At 41.0% G+C, this 20,553-nt stretch overlaps 1 protein-coding gene across 2 annotated transcripts in view; it reads left to right on the forward strand.

Moving 5' to 3' along the window:
* Positions 1 to 793: 793 nt before the first annotated feature.
* The window catches only part of kcnt1b (potassium sodium-activated channel subfamily T member 1b), a 74,551-nt gene continuing 54,791 nt past the window's right edge, over positions 794 to 20,553 (forward strand). Inside the window, exons 1-3 of one of the 2 annotated variants that reach the window (XM_073465413.1) lie at positions 794 to 853; positions 4,113 to 4,188; positions 6,822 to 6,989. In XM_073465413.1, coding sequence (XP_073321514.1) covers positions 4,148 to 4,188; positions 6,822 to 6,989 — 209 coding nt within the window. In that variant the 5' untranslated portion in view covers positions 794 to 853; positions 4,113 to 4,147. Of the gene's footprint in view, positions 854 to 2,025; positions 2,294 to 4,112; positions 4,189 to 6,821; positions 6,990 to 20,553 lie in introns of those variants that run through there. The other variant, XM_073465414.1, reaches the window with a different exon arrangement.

Consider the following 20,553-nt stretch of genomic DNA (forward strand, 5'->3'; position numbering starts at 1 on the left):
CAGGTATGTGCCCAACAAGATGGAGGTGAAATAAAGCAGGTGTTTGGTTAAAGAAGGATTCGCAGGTGACAAAATACTTGATATTTTAAGATGGAAGTTGTAACCTAAACATTGATGCATCGCACAAGGATGCTTTGAAGGTGAGAAACTCAGGTGGTTGTTGGATGTGGAGAAAGTGTACTGAAGGTTTTCAAAGTAACAGTGATATGGTCTGGGGAAATAGCATAATGATAAAGATGGTGATGTGTTTGTTATCTCAGGAGCCTTTCTGAATTGCTTCAATCCACTGGAAACATCTTTAAATGTTAGTATATTTTTTTCTTTGAAATATTTATGTTAACTGTATGCCTACATTTTATGTGTACAACAGCTTATGTGAATATCTGCTGTGCCTGTAAATAACCCCTCAGCATAGACTGTAAACACAACTACTCCATCATATTTCATTATTTAGCTTGTGTAAACACCCGGTAATAAATGCAAACACAGGATGGATTGTGCAATAACAATATCAGTTGGATCAAGTTATGGAAAAGGAATATGTGGGAATCAAGATCCTGAGCGAGATAACCGCGAGAACGAGTTCTGACTGCTGGCATGGGAAAGCATAAGTGGCTGTGTGGGCTTTAAAATGATGACGCTCAGAGCTCTTTCCCTTGGAGAATAATGGGCTGAAATGTGGAGAGACTGAGCGCAAGGAACGCACACAGAGCAACACGTCTTTTTCTCCCGGAGACACACGAGCCAGCCAGCGTTGTCTCCCTCTCGTCTCTCTTTGCACACAGAATGAATATTTTTTTCAATTTGAGGGGATCTGTGGTGAGGCAAATAGCAGAGGAGAGATCTGTTCCAGGTATGTTTAACAGATAATGTATAACCTACTGTTGTGGATTTCTACAAGTTGCCCAGACTTTGCATGTACTGTGTGTGCTCCATTATTGATGTTGGATAGTGGGGAATTATCAGATAATTAATAAAGACTGGTGTGGTCTAATTCCAATGTTTTTTTAATTTTTATTTTATTTCCTATTTTGGCATGTCTATACCAGCCATTTAAGTCCATGGATTGACAGACGTATTCATGCTTTTACTGACATATGTATTCATTTCCTCAGTCAAAATACAATAGCAAAGTTGCACTTTCCACCTTTTACCACCAGATGCCTCTGACTGATGAAGACACACACCGGCATTTCACACTACTGCACAGCTTACACAACAGGAGGAACAGTCTTATTTGTCTCGACTTAAAAAGCCACAGTCTTGCACCTTTAAAACACAGACAAGCTTGACACATTATCGGCACAATGCGTGGTTAAAATCATGACGACGCACAATTATATTAGCTATCATTAGGTTAGTTCATTTAACGCTCACTAAAAGCGTGTTGGTTTTTTTTTTTTTCATTAGGAGTTTCCCGTCAGCATCAGTTTCCTCCTCATCTCAAAGTTGTCCGGCAGATGGCGAAGCACCCGTAGGTGACTCCAGGTTTGGAAAATGAGCGCCCTCCTCCTGGGGGGGGGGAGGACATGATGCTGATGCTGACGGGAAAGCATGGGGACCGGCGGGGAGTAGGCTACAGCGCTCGGCTACATGATGTCCTTACGTTAGTTTAGCCAGTGTTACGCAGCGCAAGACAGCAACGGAGAAAGACACGAGAAGCGGCACTTACGTTGACGGCTGCGACGTAAGAGCAGCTGGAAGCGGGAACACGACGATGCCGGCTGAATAAAAAGAAGCAGTCGGGAGAAATGTCAGCTTTCTAATGGGCAAATAACAGTTTATCCTCCTTTGTCAACACTAGCAAACAAAGTTGTTGTTGTAAAAGCGACAAGTAAGGGTGCCGGTGTGGGACTCGCGCATTGATATGTAAATTATCCGTCAGGTGTGCGATAAATTAAAAGCGCTTTCGTGCTCCGCGGGTCAGCCAATCAACGCCGAGGACCGGGACTTATTTTCTTATTACAAACCTAAATAACAAAGCGAGCCTACAAGCAGCTAGCTCCTGTCGCTGAGATGGTTTGAGTTACCGCTTAAGCTAACTCTTCTTTACCCCCTGACCGCTTTTAAAGTGATAGTTTTCCCGTCATGAAAGGACCCTCGAAGAGGCGCGTTGATGGGAAACATCCTCCCTCTCACAGCCGGTGCTGTATGAGCAGTGTGCGGAGGTCATCCAAACCGAGCTTATGTTTACGATGATGGGACCTCGGTCAGAAACGGCAACACAGCTGGCTAACGAAGTTAGTTCCCTCAGGAAGCCTGCATTTACTCCCAGAGACTGTGGTGCTCATTTGTAAGTTTACTCACCCTTTGTGTATTTGTTTAATATCGTATCTTCAGGCTGTAACATTGGGTATTTGTTTTTAATCTCATCACCTACTGACTAATGCTGTGAAAGTTCAATGATACCACTAAGCTAGTTGTGTTTTCTACATGTTTTTACAGCACTAAACTATAGCTTTATTCTCCTTTACACTGGTGCCATGAGTTCAGTACCCTTTTAATCCCTCAGCTTGCTTACTCTATAGTGTCATCCTGATATCTATGGTTGACTTCATTGCAGATTTCAAGCTCTCATGACCATTTTCTGCTCTTCTTGCTGCCTGTTTTATGCACCAAAGCAGTTGAGCTTTGTAGTGTCACTCACACACTTTTCCTTAAATATGCTGGCTGTGTTTCAGAGGTGAACCCTCTTCACATTTCTTTCTAGCCTATCTATGAGGAAAGCTTGCAATGTTAGTCTTCAAATTAAGTTTAATGCTGTCAGTGATAACTGGTATTTGTAATCTCATCGACAGTAAGTGTGACATCTACCTTGAGCCTTCTGTGATACATATTTTTGAAGAAAACTGCAGATTTTAATGATCCTCTTCTTACCCTAGGCCCTCTTATTTTATCTTTACCCTCTTATCTTTCTTCTCTCCATCTGCTTTTTTCCCCCTTCTGAATCTGTGGTTTTCTCTCTATTAAGTGGAGACCGTCTCTAACCGGGAGCAACTCCATTTCCTATTATTGTGGTTACTTCGCCTCATCCATTAAGTGAGCTCACAAAGATTGCAGATTCTGTCTTTTGAAGGCAATTTACTTTCATGGTTGACTTACAGCCATCACCATTTTTTATTATTTTTTTTTGTCATTCAGTATTCCTTAACTTCTCCTACGGCCTAAAGTCAAGTCATTGTCTTCAATGTGTTCTTTACACTCTGCCCGAACCTCCTTTTTGTCCCGTCTTACTCACCTTGCTCTCATCTCCTTACCAGCACGTCATCCCTACTATCTTCACATTCATCTTCAGGGTCTGTGCTTTCACTGTTAATCAGGGAGAGCATGTCCCTGGGTGCTATGAGCCAACGTGAGGCTGCCTGCACTGTACTGTGATGACCACACACAAACACATAGCTCGGTAGTACCCACTTACTGTTTCCCCTGTAGAGGCTTCAGACGGAAATCAAACAATCTCAACGGGATACACAGATCAGTCATGCGGTTGAACAAGTAAGCCATTTAAGAAATAAGCTCAACATTGATTCACTTTAGTAGAAACACACACACGTGAATGCCCCTCATGTTCAGCCACAAAGAACACACATTCATACATTGCACATCTGTTGTAGGTGTGGAAGAAATGTCTGTGTCCTATTTCTGAAATAATTGTCCTCCTTGTGTTGCTTCATGGGCAGAAAATGGGTTTAACACAACCTTGATAAGGGGATCCCTCGTCAACATGGCTGCACACATTTAATCCCATACTCTAGGGTGCCCTGAATAATGCAGATAATGGCTGATGACCCATCTGAAATGCTACACTTTATCAAAATATACCCTATGAATAATAAAACACTATCTATTGGGAATGTGTGAGAAAGCTGACACATTAGTATTGAACAGCACAGCTGCATTAAAGTGTGTCGGTGTAATCCCTCTCTGTATAAGAAGCAGCATATTTCCGAGGTCTCGCTGAACTCTGAGCGGAGTTAAGCTGTGACACAGGCAGCAAGTGTAATCACATTACAACCTCTCTAAGTCTTAAAGAGGTGAATTCTTAATAAGTGTATTTTAACTCCCTCATTGTCTTTCCTCTCCCTCTCTGTCCCTGCCCTCTCACTCCTTAGCTCATTCGTCAGTCAACCCCCCAGCAGAGGCAGTCATGAGTCCTCCACGCCGATCATCGAGTTCCCATGGTGACAGGTAATCTCCCAAAGCACTTCATTCCCCTACATGTGACATTGAGTGACATGGTGGGAGCACATATGCAAACACAAATGCGCCGATATGTAGCTAGTACTGTGTGCACAAGCAGCACACAAATGCATGCATGTATACTCTTGTGTACAAGTAGGTGGGTTGTTTTTTTTCATTTTTGCCTCTGCAGTGACCTTTTTCCTTGAGTGAAATGTCAGTTTTTTTTATTCATTTTGAATAATGAATGCGTTTTGTATATGTTAATTTTATTTAGTTTAATAATACATGACACATGTGAAAAAGGACAGTTACAGCAAATCACCTGGTTCAGTCTTTCATGCATGACCTGCTTTGACTTAGAGAATCAGGACCATGTCAAGCATTTCTTTAACATATCAAAACATTTATGTTAAAGCTGTTTGCTCAGCTGTGTTCGACACTGTAGGCAGACAAGCTTAGGAGTTTGGCTTTTCTTATCTTCAGTCAAGTGTTTGCAGTGCTCAAACGATCCAAAATGGAAACATTATAGGTTGTTCTCACTACGTCATCCTCAATAAATTCGTGCCAAGTCTACAAGGAATTAGTCTTCATGGAACAGATACAAAATGAGCCTTTTTTCTTCGCTGTGGTTTTCCTTTGCACATTTGTTTTTGTCCCCGATGAATAAATTGACCTCTGGGGACTTCAATACAAAGTAGACATTCCCTGCTGAACATTGATTGTTTTGATGACAAACTCTCTGTTACACTTATTATACAACCCTGAAATTGTCTACAGATTTCCCATTACATTGATCTCCACCCCTATAATTGGCCCCTTCAGTCATGTCCGTCACCATATATACAAGCAATCTCAGGTGCATTATTGTAGCTGTCACCTTAAATTGTACTGAAATGTCTTTCTTGGTGCCACAGTGCAAGGCTAAGTAGTTGCTCATTAGTATGCATATCAGTAGGATATTGGTGCTCTATTTGTCTATGTAAAGCCCCAGTTAATGTCTTATTCTGTACGACCATATTCTTCAACATCCAGGTCAGTCACCAAGAGTTTTCCTCTGAATAACATTCAACTTACTGCTTATTGGTAGTAAATAAAGAGGTTGTTGTACATGAATTAAGGGCTGTTCGCACAAGGAATGATAACTAACCAGAACTATAAATATATTGTTTCAAAATTAATTCTTTCTCAAGTGGATGGTGGAGTGGGGCACCCTGGTGGCTCAGTTGGCAGAGCGTGTGCCCCCATGAACAAAAGCTGTGTCCAACCTGTGGCCCTTTGCTGCTCTCTCTCTCATCCCATTTCATCTATCTAAGCTGTCCCATCACATAAAGCCATAAAAAGGCCCCCCAAAAAAGAATATATTAAAAAAAGTGTATGGTGGAGTTCATCACAACGACAACGGCAGTGGCCAACTTTATCATTGGGATCACTTTCATATGAACAAGAGAAACACTGACAGCCAATGTTGCTGGTACTACTGGTTTTTAACCGTAGCTGACTTCTTTTATGTAAGCTAATTGATGGCATTTCGGAAGTACTGTTTAGATGGTTTGCTATAACAACTCAGCCTTGGTTATTTATAAAACGGACTAAACGCTTATATAACATATTATTAGGCTTCATATTACACATAAAAAACACCATTTTACCTGAGACATAATGCCTTTGTTGTTGATGGGGTCTCTGAAGTTCTTTTTGCCTTCACTGTCCTCTTTAATGATCGCATGGATAATTGATATGGTAATTGACACACAAAGTATTAATATATTTGTTGTCAAAAGACAACAACTCTTGAGTGTTGGATTCTCCTAAATCAAAATCTTTGAAGAATTTCATTAAACGGTATCCCTCTGGGGTTTTTGTTTGTTTGTTCATTTCTCTGTACAATGTAGCCTACTGCAGGTCATCTTATCCATTTTTCCTAAGCTGTCGACACAGCTGGAGCATGCAGTGCATGCTTGGCGCCACTGTTCACAGAACATTATCTTTCATCAGTGTGGACACTCACATTGGTATCATTAGTTATCATTATAGCGGTTGTTCCTTGTGTGGATGGCTCTTTACGATCTTGATATGCTTTGCTCCTTCTTGTGGCACAGCCACCTTGTGAGCACATACTGAGCAAAGCATTTGAAGATCGTAATTCCTGCTCGACAACTACTATCAATTCACAGTAATCAGACTACAGTCTACAAAATAAAAGCTGCATCTTTGCGATACATAAACATTACAAAAACAAAACATTTATCCATTTGCAGTGCAGTCTCTTGATAATGCTCTGTCTCTGCATCGATGCAGAATCTTCCACATCTGCATCACGATGCATCTTATAATCGAGAAATTTCCACACCTCTAGTAATAAGGGATTATTGCTGGCCAACCGACCACTGTGTGTGTCTGTGTGTGTGCATCCCTATGTGTGGGCATGCAATTAGCAGTAATTAGAAGGTTACTGAGGGAAAACTCTTAGTTAATGGCCCAGTGATTGTAGAATATGGTCATTCAGAATCAGACATTAATAAGTCCTTCATAATGACTAATGTGCTACGCGTGTGCATGCTAATAAGCAGCTTATCAATGGTGAATATGTGTACCATACCAAGCTGACATGTTGATGAGCTCCCCTTTTCTCTCTTTAGGACCTCCACTGAGACCCTGCAGAAGAACAACAGCAGCAATTCTGGCGTTATTCTGGACATCTCAGCTCTCAAGATGGCAGAGGTGGATACAGAGGTGCCTCCTCTTCCACCTCGCTATCGCTTCAGGGACTTGCTGCTGGGGGACCAGACATTTCAGAATGATGACAGGTATCATGAAAAAACACTGTTTATAATCTACACTATATGTGGAGCCGACTAGAGGTATTCCTTGAGGGGTCTGTGTGTGTATGTGAGTGTGCATCTATACATCACACAGTATTTATTATGCACACATTGCAGGAGTTATTTTGTCCTGAGTGTTGTAGATTACAGTGGTTTTCCCTCAAGCTGCCTCATTTACTTCCACTTGGGTTACTGTTTTCCTACATTTCCCAGAATGACTTCTCACGACAACCCCCGAGCGATGTGGTGGAACTTCAGCTGTCAGTTTTATGTGTAGGTGGATACAGCAATGGAAATAGAAACCGTGATGTGAGAGGATTTGTAGTGGAAAAAGTAAGAGTCTTGCCACATGCTCAGACTTTGGACTACTATCAATTGGGCCTCTTCAGTGATGGATTTGACCTTGTTTAACAGGGTTAGGATTTATGAGGATTGACACTAAAGCTGATGCTGTGTGTGGCCAGTTATCCACAGAATTAAGAAAAACACTCTGAAAATAGGCGTTGAATTAAAGTGTTCACGTAGTATGGTTTGTTTGAAAATGAATTTTGTTCTGAACTTAGCATGAAATAGCCCATCCCTTGGCCCTTGACGGGTGCTACAGTAACTTGAGCGCTGGAGTGTTTGGGAGTTCAATTACTGCTGCGGTTGAAGAGGCAGACCAACAGATGCAGTTTGCTGCCCAAGAGGGGAGGAATTATCCGAGCACGAGCCACGGCTGAGTACTGTGGAGCTCTCCATGGTGCTGAAATGAAGCCATCTCACGAAAGGATCAGCAGTCACATGTGAATCATTCCATGAACTTTACCACATTGTCAAATCCACTTTAGTTTGTTTGTTAAAATGATCTTCTTGAGACCACTAACCATTGTAGTCCATCAATATCAGCAGCCGCCTCAGGGTGTTTGACATATCAGACACGGTGGACTTATAATCAGCCAAGACTGTTTCCTGAAGGTTTATTGAAGGTCAGTGAGCTTCTTTTTAAAGAAACTGAATGAAGATGAAGGAAAAGACAGTGGTTGCACCATAACTGAAATGGTTAGTTCACCCCCCAAAAATTGAAGCTACCCCTGTTTTTTCAACCTGTGAACCTTGATTCACATAACAGACAGAACCATGATCTAACCGTATTGTGACACTCATTTCTTTCAAACCTTGCGTGGTGTTTCACTCAGAATCGGGTTTCTGTTACTTAGCAAACATCATACTAATTTGCATAGCTGCTCCCGCCTGTACCAATACTGTTGATTTATAATTATATCAGGGGTTGAATCTGACAGACGCCACATTGTGTGTGCGTTATCTCTAGACTCCAGGCTTTCGGTTGTCCAGAGCAGCAGCCGTGTTTCAGCAATGAGTCAATGACCTTCTGTGGATGGCTTTTGTGTTTTTGAAATTAGCTCATTGATCTGTATCTTGTATGAATGAGCAGCGAATGTCATCACTTGTAAAATTTCACTTCGAACCAAGAATTTTGTATGGAAGTAAATATTAGATTCAGCTTTGCCACCATCCTCTGCCTCGCTGTCTTTATCTTCCTGTTGACTCGACCTCTGTCTCTTGGGCTCCCTGCAGTAAATTGCTGTCAGTGTGTTTTATATCATTGTCAACACATAACATTTAGACCAGAGGTTCAGTATTTGACCATTTCCTCCTTGCACATTGGTCCCCAGTGAATTCTCTGTATTCGACTGCAGATGAAAGCTTTGTTCTTTTCAGCTGAGTGCCACTTTTGTCAGTATTATTGATCCAAAGCATAACAAATGGCTTGAGCCAAAGACAAATAAAGCAACACTGACTAGATAACACTTCATAATTACTACATGGAAATACAGTCAGCATAAAGTAACATGAGCTTTATCTTTGAACAGACTGTTAACATGTATGCTGCAGTAGACCTTGAGATGCGAGAATATGGCAATCAGGCTGATTGTGTGTGTGTGTGGGTGCGCGCAAATGTTTCATCCAGTCAGTCCCCTGTGAATTGTTTTGCTAATGACTATTCAATTGCAAAGGGTAATTAGTAGAGGTGTGAATCTTCACTGGCCTCACGATTCTGTTACGATTCAGCTGTCAACGATTCGAATGCAAAACGATTCTCGATGCATCTCAGTGTATGGCATCCTCAGTCCTCTGTATTACTGCACGTGGCATTCAGAAAGTCCTCCCATAATCAGACTACAGCAGTCTACAAAAAAAAATCTGGATCTTTTCGATACATAAACATTACAAAACAAAACATTAATCCATCTGCAGTGCCGTTTGTTGTAATCTACAATAATATTGTTTTCACATGGCAGCTTTAAGATAAGGCATCTATTGACTCTGCTGCACACACCTCTCTCAGAGTTGGACGGCAAAGTTGACAGCGCCTCCTCAGATCTTGGCTGATTAGCTGGGCTTGCTGTTATTATTTATGGCTGCAGATGTTAGCTTCAGGTGAAAATGGCTAACATGATTTGTAATTGCTGTGTGGCAGAAGTCACGCTCAGCGTAGGTCTTGTCCAGTTTGTGCTTCCCAGCAAGTTCAGAAAATCCGACATTTGCCCCGAGATGTCCGTTTAAAAAAATACTTTTTTTTCAGTTTTTATTATCACTCACAGATGATCTCCGCTTGATGTCCGCCCACAATTCAAAGCACGGGAGCAACGTCGCAACATAACTTTATTGTTCAGCTGAGGCCGGACAATCAACATAAGCTGCAGACTCCCAATTATTCTCTGCCTCTGCATCAATGCAGAATCTTCCACATTTGCATCGCGATACATCTTATAATCGAGAAATTTCCACACCTCTAGTAATTAGGGTTTATTGCTGGGCTACGTGTGTGTGTGTGTGTGTGTGTGTGTGCGTGTGTGTGTGCGTGTGTGTGCGTCTGTGTGCGTGCATCCCCATGTGTGTGCATGCACACGCTAGGTCTTGTAACAGAGCTTGACAGTAATTCACAGATCCTGCCATGAAGAACACAGCAGCCTTTGTTTGTTCAAAACAAATAACCACTGTTAACTACAGCTCCTCACACACACACACACACCTCTGCACAATGCGCATGGAAGAAAGTGAACGAAGATGCATGGAGAAAACACCATTATTGATAGCATGTTATGGTGCTGCTCTGTAATTGCTCGTTTCCGAGCTCTGGAGTGGAAATGGAATCAGACTCTGTCACTGGGCTTTGGGGACTCTCTCTATCTTGGTTGATGATCCTTCTGCATGCGCATGGTTTGTGATGTTGATTATTTCCTGTGCTTATGCCTTGTCGAGTGTAAAGCCTCAAAACAAATTAACCCCCAGAGGGAGTGTCAGCGCCTCTGCACCGCCGCTTCCCGCCCTGATGGCCTTTTGCATCTGTTTCCTTGCATCCGTCAAAGTGGGCCATGAGAGTAAGGTTGAAGGACTCAGGCATTCACAAAACATATTAACATGGCTAGAGGGGAGGCTCATAAGGCAGCAACAAGAGCAGTCCAATGCTCAAACAGGCTGTAACAAAGACAGTTTGACCTTGTTATCTTAACCATATTTAATTTAAAATAAAGGTGTGCACTCCATTGCCACTGTAGACAGACATATTTGTTGGGGACAGGAAGTCAGGAAGTTGAACTAGAAAAGAGCTCTGCAAAAACAAACCTTTAAAGCAGCCTACCCTATGAAACATTTGTTTTCACTTCCACAAAGGAGTGGGCGATATGGATAAAGTTGCATCATGGTATATGTAATTTCAGATTGCAGTACTTTGATATACTGAATTTTCTAGAAAATCACTTAAGAAACTGTTTATCGATAAAATAACCAGACAGACAGTCCGTTCTGCAGCAAATTTAAAAACCACACATTGTACTTCTTAAAAATGATGCAAAAATATAAACACCCCTTAGTTCTATAAAGTTGTCCCGCTCATTGACTTGCAACATCGCCCATAGTGACAATTTAAAGACCAGCTGACTTGAAACTATAGTATTTCACAAGAAAGAAGCAAAGATCAGAAAAAGGGTTTGAAAAATACGCATAACATTGTGTAGCAGAATCTTCTCTTATTTCCTGTGGTGGCAATCATCTTGGTTTATGAGATAGCATAAACACTACACACACAACACACAAGGGAACATCTCTGGAGGTCCATACATAGTTGGGTAATATGGCTAAACTCAGACTTGGTTGTTACTTAACCCTGTTTCATGAGAAGTGATGTCTTAAAGCAACATTATGCAAGAATAGAACTTTTTCCTCCGTCAACGTCCTCGCAAGTGTCTTCGTCTCTGTCATGATGACTGTAGAGGTTGCCGATTAAATATGATCCAGTTTAACCAACATATTTGATGGTGTGTGAATTGGTACCATTAAGTGTTGCGCACCTCTCGCTGGAGATCATACCTGCGTAGCCAAGTTACATAGTGCAAGAATAGGTGTTCAGGGCACAGAGTGAGAACGACGGAGGCACTATTCTCCCTATTACAAGTCAGTGTACCATCAAAATGATTATGAAGCTGTTATTTTGAAGTCCCCATATCCCAACAAAACAACAAACATAATTGTCCTTTGCAACAATTTAAAATAAACACCCTTATTAACTGTGAAGGAGTGCCAGTCCCTGTGAATGCAAGATTGTTGCTGTGTGTCACTCCAACAGTATTAAGGCAATAAGCCCTTCCATGCTGTTGTGCTGAGTGTGAGAGTCCCTGTGTTTCCGTTCATCTCTCTGTGGATGTGGGCGTACAGTGTGGGGGGAGCTGAAGGGAGGGAGGGGGGTCTCCCTCTAGAGCTGTCATTATCTCCAGGGTTGGGTGTCAGAGGGCCGTAATGACTGCTTGGCTGTGTGGGTGCTGAAGAGGAGCAATCACGCTGAAGTCATTGGTCTGACAAGCATTTGGTCTGTCTGTGTGTCTCTGTTTTTTATGTGTGTGTGTGTGCGTGTGTGTATTGTCTATGCAGGTGCTCATGTATGAGCGTGGACACACCGGCGTGTGCACCTGTGAGTGTCTGATTATATATATCCGAGTGTGCATACGTGGGCTTGTTTCTCAGTCTGTCAGCCAGTGGACGGGGGAGGGTGGGATGGGGGGGGGGGGGGGGGGGGGCAGCCTCAGTCAACATCAGAAATAGAAACAAACCCACCAAACAGTTTTCTACATGCCGACAGGGTTGGAAACAGAATGAGCAGCAGGGAGAGAATTGGTTCCATCTATCTTTCCTCTGCGTGTTTAATCTCGTTGGGGTGTTTTCTCCTCTAATCAAGACAGGATGCTGATGGGAGTAATGTCGACATAATGCGGAGTGTTAATTGGTTACTAAATCAACTTTAACACTACTTGTGAGTCAAATAGCGGCTCTTGGACTGGTGACCCAGCACTGACGCATGTTCTGCTGTCAAGCAACAGCTAGCCTCGGACATGCATCATTCTCTCTTTGCTGTGAAAATATCCCATTTGACAGCTTTACAGCAGCACAGAAGGGTCCTCAGTTTTAGCTCGGTAATCGTCTATTTCTGAGTGGATCTAGATTGATTGCGATAGATTTCATTAGCTCTAGGTTTTTCCCTGATGATTTATTTCAGGTATATCATCTATTGATATGAGGAGAGGAGTTAAATCTCTAAGAGGCCTCTCATAGATTTTTTTTCTGTCCAGATAGACATTATAGAATTAAACTCCAAGTGGAATCAAATGTCCTGGGACAATAATTGTGCACTCATAGCGACAGCAGCTGTTTGTTTACACTGATCTGTGGCAGAAGTGACTGCTGGGATTATATGCCTGGATGATTTGAATGAGTTTTTAGAGCCTGATGATATGATAGAGCAGAAGGAACACAAAAACCCAGATGAAGGGAAGAGTAGGATGGAGTAGGTGACAGATAGGAGGAGAAAGGAGGCAGACGAGTGATGAGTGGCACTGATAAGATGATGATGCGGGTGATTAGTTCCAATAAGTCACAGAGGACTAATAGTCTGAGTGCTGCAGGATATGGACACACTGTAGCTTCATATCAAAATCCAGCTCATTTTAGATAAAGAAGGAAATTCATGTTTATCATACATTGAAACGGAGAGCAATGTCACAAAGAGACACATATACAGTTGTATAGAGGGCTGCACAATTTATCGATATATCATCGAAATTGGAATATGGCCACATGCAATATCCATATCGCTGAAGCTTTTTTATTTAGATAAAGTCCTTTTTTTATATATAACCTGGTCTACAAATCTCGTCCTCAGATTAGAGAGCGACCGATACTAGATTGTATCAGGAGGTAACAAATGTGGTGCCACATTGTGGACTTAATGGAAAGGCTTAATCTAACCCAGGAATTCCACTGGTTGCATTTACGTTGCGGAACGGCTCTGCTACAGTTTTGCTGTGCTCCGTCGTCCGTCAACCCCGTTTTGAGCTCAGCACGGCGCAGCACTGCCGGACAGCTGGTGTTGCGAGACAGAGGAGTTCCAGCGATAATTACAGAATCACGCGCGACCGCAGTTATATGTATGTGTTATAAACACAACATCAAGGAGTGTTCCCAACCGAATGATTAGAAGAAGTGCTAGGATTTGTCTCTTTTTTGAGTTTTTTGTGCTGGTTTTGTGTGTTTTTATTATGAAAATTAACTGGATGTTATGTTGTTTCGGTGTATGACTTCCTGTCTGCTCTGTGCTGAATTCGGCTGAGTTGATGTGCTGTGCTCCGGCATCCAACAGAAATGAAAGCCATTGCGTATCTGCTATGGAAGGGTCCGGACTGCCGGAGCTGCAACAGAGCAGATATGTAATGTAGCAGAGCCAGTGGAAGTACACACATAGACTAAAGTAAAACCTATCAGCTCCGCTGCCGTGATGAACACGGATCTGGTGGACAACAATTCTTAGTTTCAGGTGATCATACATTAATTAAAACATAAGAATGAATATTATATTCCATTTCTGCCCCTAACCCCCTAAACCATCCACACTGCACCTATACCAAATGTGCAGTCGATGTATGCATATATTATTATTATTTTATTTATTTATTCTAAATAAATAAAGAGTAGATAAATATATACATAGCATTTCTCTTGCAGTAAATTGCAGTGTAGAGCTATCGTTACTCCTAGAATTATTGATGTCAGAGTCTTTTTGTTCTAACATTTCCCTGTTTGGGTGCTTACGTTAAATACTTCAATAATTAATTTCAGTATCTTTTCATTTATAATGTTACATAAAAAAACACAAATGCCATTTTGTGTTTGTAGTAAGTTTGTAAAGATAACCTCAGTTATCTTGGTTATAGGAGAAAAACAGCTCAGATTAGGAGACATTTTAAATCTCAAGTTGTGACCCCACAGTTTCCAAACGCCATCTCATGTAGAAATCCGATGTGCTTGAAAAGCCGAGTGTTGTTGCTGGTGACATGCACGTCTCCGCTTAGCAACCGGAGCTCGCAATTTCAGACCATAGGTGGCATTAGTCACCATCATCAGCACAGAGTGGGTGGGCGACACTTAAGGGCCTCTAGTCTTGTTCTCATGTTCTCATCAGCAGCAGAGTGGCAACGTGTCTTTGACATGCTGTCAGTTTAAGGCCTATTGTTATTGTCAGAATGAGGCAGAGGCCCCAAACATGTTGTCTGTTTTGTCACATTCTATGGGGATTTGTGCAGCCAGTGAGTAGAAACTGGAACAAGTAAATGGTGAAAATGAGGGGAGAGATGAGGCATTGCATTCCTGAAAAGCTTAATTTGGACAGCGCTCCATTTCAGCAATTTCCTCTCAGATTTATTTCCCCTTAACGCTGCGGAGGAATGACTGAAAGCGGCACAACATGTGTAAGCTGAAAGGAACTAGCTCGCTTTTATTAGCCTTCAAATCAAATGATTGGGAGCATTTTAGTAGCTCAGCACACAGTCTCAGAGGGGTTCATCAAATGGGACGAATAAGTAAAGGTAGGGAGCAAAGGGAGAATGAATGTGAGGGGGTTTGCTCAGAGAAAAATATCATTTATTTTACCCATTAGAATTTGTTTCTCTTCTGGGCCATTGCATCTTTGTGCCTGGAAATCTCTGGTGCATTGGCCGTTTAGCCCCCACCACGCTCTGCCGTGCCAACATAATTAGTATCGGTGGAGTTGCCTTGTCAGACTTTAATAAGCAACTGTGATGATGGAGGCATTTGGATGAGGTTTTCAGCACTGTAGAGGGGGTTCAAGTGTTGCAGGAGAGCGTGAGACGTGCAGCGTCACATAGAGGATCATTCAGGAATCGCAGAACACAATTCATTCCACTAGATCAAAGAGATTTAATCAAATATGCAAGACCTAAATACTGAAGCTGCATTTGAATTGTAAAATATTCACTTGGTTAAGTACACAGTTTCTGCCTTGATTATAATCGTCTTAAATGGCAACTAATTATTATGACTCTTATTTGCATTTGTATAGTCCTTAAAAGCTGTGAGATGATTTTATCTGCGGTGCTGTACTTATTTACCCATTTGATTTTTGCCTGGCCAAGGTAATCTGCAAAATGTTTCATAATCAATATAGCTGCTCTAGTTCACTGATCACGGATTTAGAAAAGAGCCCAGCAGCATCCTTTTCTAATAACGCAACTGACTGCCTGTCAAGCGATGTGCTTTTTCACCACCTACTGTCTGTTTACTTCAGCACTGCTAGCAATTATTTTAGTTCATTTAAATACAATCTTTGTCACCCCCCTAATATGAGTTGTAAACGCAAAGCATTATGAAATATGCCTGTTGTGTGTCGGGGAATTTTAAGAAATGAATGCACAGTATTATAGTATTGCTCTTGTATAATTCTTTTGAATTATGCAATTGGCTTTTGAATTCCCTAAAATCTGAGCTAGACTATATACAGTATACTGTCTTGGTGTTGAAACTTAAGTGTACAGTATTTCAAGTTTTTTAGACCAGAAAAACACAAATTTAATACAAGTACAGCTTACCCGGCCGTTTGAGCTAAGTGAAAAGAACTGACTCCATTGGTCATTGTAACCACGAATGTGTTTTACTATGTATTTATGAAAGAAAACCTGCAATTTTGTGAGATAGTGAGTAAGGAAGCCATTATTCAAACAGTTGGAGTACAAGGATCAATACTGTCTAGACTGCGAGTTATTACTGGAGAAGAGATGAAACGTTTCTGCTGCTGTCCAATTAGGGATTTCTGCAGCTGTACACATGGTTAGAAAAACTATCTTCCCTTTGACATCTATATACGCGGGCTGGCAAATAACAGCTGATTGTCCTTTTGTTGATGCAAATAAAGAGAACAACATCACTGCTTTCTGGTGCAGTGTCATGCTGGGAATGGTTGTTTTATTCATGAAACTGTTGAACATGGCCTAATAAAAGTGCCTGCATATTTCCTGAGAAGTTTCAAAGGGAAATGGTATTTGTGTCTGAAACCATCAAAAAAGAGCCCATTCGGTGGCATAGCGTTTAAGTGCGGCACATTTTTCTGCACGCGCTGAAGTACTATTTCATCACGCTTCAACGGAGACTCTCTGATCTGGGTACATGTAAGAGATTGAAATAAATGATTTAATGCTCTCAGAAAATTTGAAGACTAAATTTTGTTTTCTTTTGTTTTGGATGAAACATTTGCTGTGCCAGACCCACTTTTCACAAGTGAACATTCACTCAGACATGTTCATTTTTGGCTGATAACATAAGGTTGCAACCATTAAATGAATAGTTGAACCTTTTTGCACAAAACAGCCTTTGGCAAAACAGCAATCGTCTAGCAAAAGCATCCCCTTGTGTGTGTGTGTGCGCTGCTGGAGTGCGTGTGTACACTCCTGTGTGTAAGCCTGCCAGTGGCATCGGCTAGACTTCTTCCTCCTCCCTGGCTATGCTGTGCTCAGACAGACAGCTCGCCCACAGCAGCACCAGCTCACTGCCTTAATATGTTTTGACAGAGGAAGCTTTATCACAGCTCTCGACGCCCATCTGCAGCACGGAGCATGAAGCTGAGGCGCGCCCAATGATTGTGGCGCTTCTCTCTGTGGAGGAGAGGCCTGGTTGCTCACCAAGAAATTTAAAATTACTTGGCTCATTAAGTTCATTATAGTCATAAAGAAAAGGAAATATATCCCTTCTTATGTAGGTCTCTATGTCAAACCTATGTAAATTTGCTCTTATGTAATACATTTTTCATACAGCAATATGATCATATCTATTTGAGCAATGTCCTCAACTGCCTATTTCTGCAATTTTCAGTGTGACGCCAGTGGCTCTATGACACAGTGTTATATTATCAGCTCGCAAACTCAGTTTCCTTTTTTTCTCCTCTCTTCTCTTGGCTTGAAGTTACACATCTTGCAGAATCTGGAATTCATTCAAGTTTATGTGCCAAGCATTTCAGAGAGGAATGCTTCACCAGCTATACCCAGAGCTCAGCTAATAGGCTTCACTGCAGCTCACTTTCTCTGTGTGTTATATCCCTGCATATTACTCCCCCCACTCAAATTCCAGCTTGAGCCTAAAATAATGGATGTAAATACCTAATGTTGAGCTGGAGTCAATCAGTTAGCACCTGGGGTATTCTGCAATGGTTTCAGTGCTCTGGCTACAAAAGAAATGAGCTGCATCCTGTAAGAACATGCCTGTAAGATCAGAATCATTAACCAGAGCTGAGAATATTAACCGATGCTAAATAGCTAACTATATTCTGAATTCATCACTGGCACAAGGAAGTATGAGCTGGCAACTAATAGCGAGCGAGTGTTTAATTAATGTAAATTTTAATCATGTTTTAAAGCTGAAAATCATGCGGATCCTTGATTCAGTCTTGGTTATTTCAACTGAAAAATCGACAGAAACATGAAATCACTGTCACTGCTTTGCACTTATTTTTCACTTCATTATACCATAATTTGTCTAATTTTCCTCTGGGGGGAGGTTGCAGGTTCCTCACAGCTTTTTTTTTGATGTACTTGAAGCTTGGGTAAAGGTTGAGCAGCTTGCTCAAGGGTGCTACATTAGTACAACCTCACTCACTGGATATAAAACCGAGGGCTATACTGCCATCTGTGTCATTAGTTCTACAGTGCAATAGGTCGGCACTGGCTGGTGCTTGTTTCTTGTAGCGCAGTGTGTTTTCTTCCTGCTGCTGTTATCAGATCAGACTCACACAGGCTGCAGTTCTCTACCTCACCACACAGTGTCCCTGTTCTCAAATATGTGCCTCTGCACCTGTTTCTGCTATCATTCTCTGGCATATGTCATCTTTCTACCTCAATGCATTCATTTTCTTCTTTTTTTATGACTTTGATATCCTGTGTACTCAACTGAACCCGGTCCATACACCCGCAAGCACTTACAGAACAGACATTGTCTCCTCAAGGGATTTGTTTTTTTCATGATTAAATAATACCACGTTGTACTTTGATCAGCATATTTTTTCTTGCCATAAATAGAGTTGCAAACTTGATTGATTAGTTGATCAAAAGAAATTGGTTGCCAACTATTTTGATAATCGATTAGGCCTAATTGTTTAAGTCAGTGTTCTTCAACCTGCATGCTTTTAGGTGTTTCCCTGTTCAAGCACACCTGATTCAAATAAATGGGTTGTTATCAGACTTCAACAGAGCTTGGTGACGAGTTCATCATTTGAATCAGGTGTGTTGAGAAACATCTAAAAAATGCAGGATTGAAGAACACTGGTTTCAGTCATTTTTCAAGCAATAATGTCAAACATTTATTTATTTATTTATTTATTTATTTATTTATTTATTTATTTTTGGACTTACTCTTTTTTCTTATTGCTGAGATTGTTGGGGGGGATGTTATATGTTGTGTTTGTTTTCAACTTAAAAATCAATAAAAAGAGCATTGAAGAAAAAAAGTCAAACATTTGCTGGTTCCACTTTCTTAAATGCAAAGATTTTCTGCTTTTCTTTGTCATTTAGTAAATAAAGAGTCTTTAGGTTTTGGACTGTTGTTTGGACAAAATAAACAATTTGAAGACGTCTCTTTGAGCTCTGGGAAATTGTGATGAGCATTTTTCAAAAAGAAAATTCTTACATTTTACCTACTTTGATACACTGGTTGGCTGATATTTCAGTCGATATTGGCCTCTCAGATATACCTGTATCTGCATAAATGTTGTTTGGTATGTGCCATATTAAAAAAATATTTTCAAGAAATAAGGATGCAGATAAAGATGCTTGGGGTAATTTAATTATATGACATTCATGAATGAAGTTCACTGTTTCAATGCAATGTCATTTTAGACAATAAGTCATTGTTAAACCGTTAAAGATCATGTGTCTGTTAAATATCTTTGTCGAAATTTGAGGGATCACTGCAAAAAATGTGAGTATATCGGCCGATATATCGATATTGGAATTGTTAACTCCTTAAAGGGGCTCTATGCAACAATTTACATGCATTAATCGCTTTTTATTGGCCCTCTGTGAACGAATTGTAACGTGACGTGAAAAATTAGACCTTCCCAGTCTCTCTCGGTTGCCTATACAAGCCTGGCTGATTTATTTAGTGCATAAATTAATGACCGGCTTCCAGCACAACACAGGTTCTACAGAGCCCCTTTAATATTGGTAACCGTTATTGATCTTGAATTAAAGTAATCGTTAGTTTCTGACCAACCCATAAAATGCATTACAGTTTTAACTGCTGGAGAATGCATATTTGCAATTAGGGTAGAAGTGAGGTTGCAGAATACCATTACAGTTATTTAAACAGAGGGAGCTGACTTATAACATACACATGATATTAACGTCAATGTTTTAACAACCATGTAGTTGCACATACACTGACAACTTGGGGATGATCACTTTCACCAGAGTCTGTTTTATATCAGGAACCAATGAGCTGCTTCACTGGAACAGTCAGGGTTAGTAGCTTGCTCAAATGTATCTTTATTTTCTATTAATATCTTTTATATTTTTTGGTTCTTTGACCTCCCAAATTTTCCTGCCCAGGTGGGGATTAATTATGCAACTCGCTCTTCGCAGGTCCACCTCTCTAATCCCAAGGTTACTATCAACAGATAATTTAATGTGTTTCCTGAAGCTGAACTCAAAATGCCATGTGCACTGAATGTAGATTGTATTATGTGTTTCCTAAATGCATTACTAATGGAAGCTCAGCTCATGTGGCTGCTCTGGCTACATTAGAAATAAACTGCATCCTGTGTAAGCACATGCCTGTCTGTAGATCAGGATCATAAACAGGAGGTGAGAGAGATGAGAAATATGAGCTGGTCTTTTCAGATCGCTGCTCTGAATTAATGTGTGGCACAAATGGTATAAGCTGGCAAAAATATATTCCAACTAAAAAACAGTGAGGGACACATTCGGAGCATCCATGCATTGTCTCCTGACCTGTTTTACAACCAGCTTCCTGGATGGTAATGTAAAAAAATCACCTGCAAGGCTACTGACCCATCTCAAGTTGAGTTAAATTCAGAAGTTCTTAAACGTGTGTGTGCTGCCGACTGCTTATAAATTAGGGCACCTCGCAGTAGGGAGGTCTTCCTCATGGTCCAATTTCTTTGATCTTCTCCTTAAATTGCATGTTTATTACGGTGCTC

Source organism: Pagrus major, chromosome 5 (assembly GCF_040436345.1).
Source record: "Pagrus major chromosome 5, Pma_NU_1.0".
Taxonomy (NCBI): domain Eukaryota; kingdom Metazoa; phylum Chordata; class Actinopteri; order Spariformes; family Sparidae; genus Pagrus; species Pagrus major.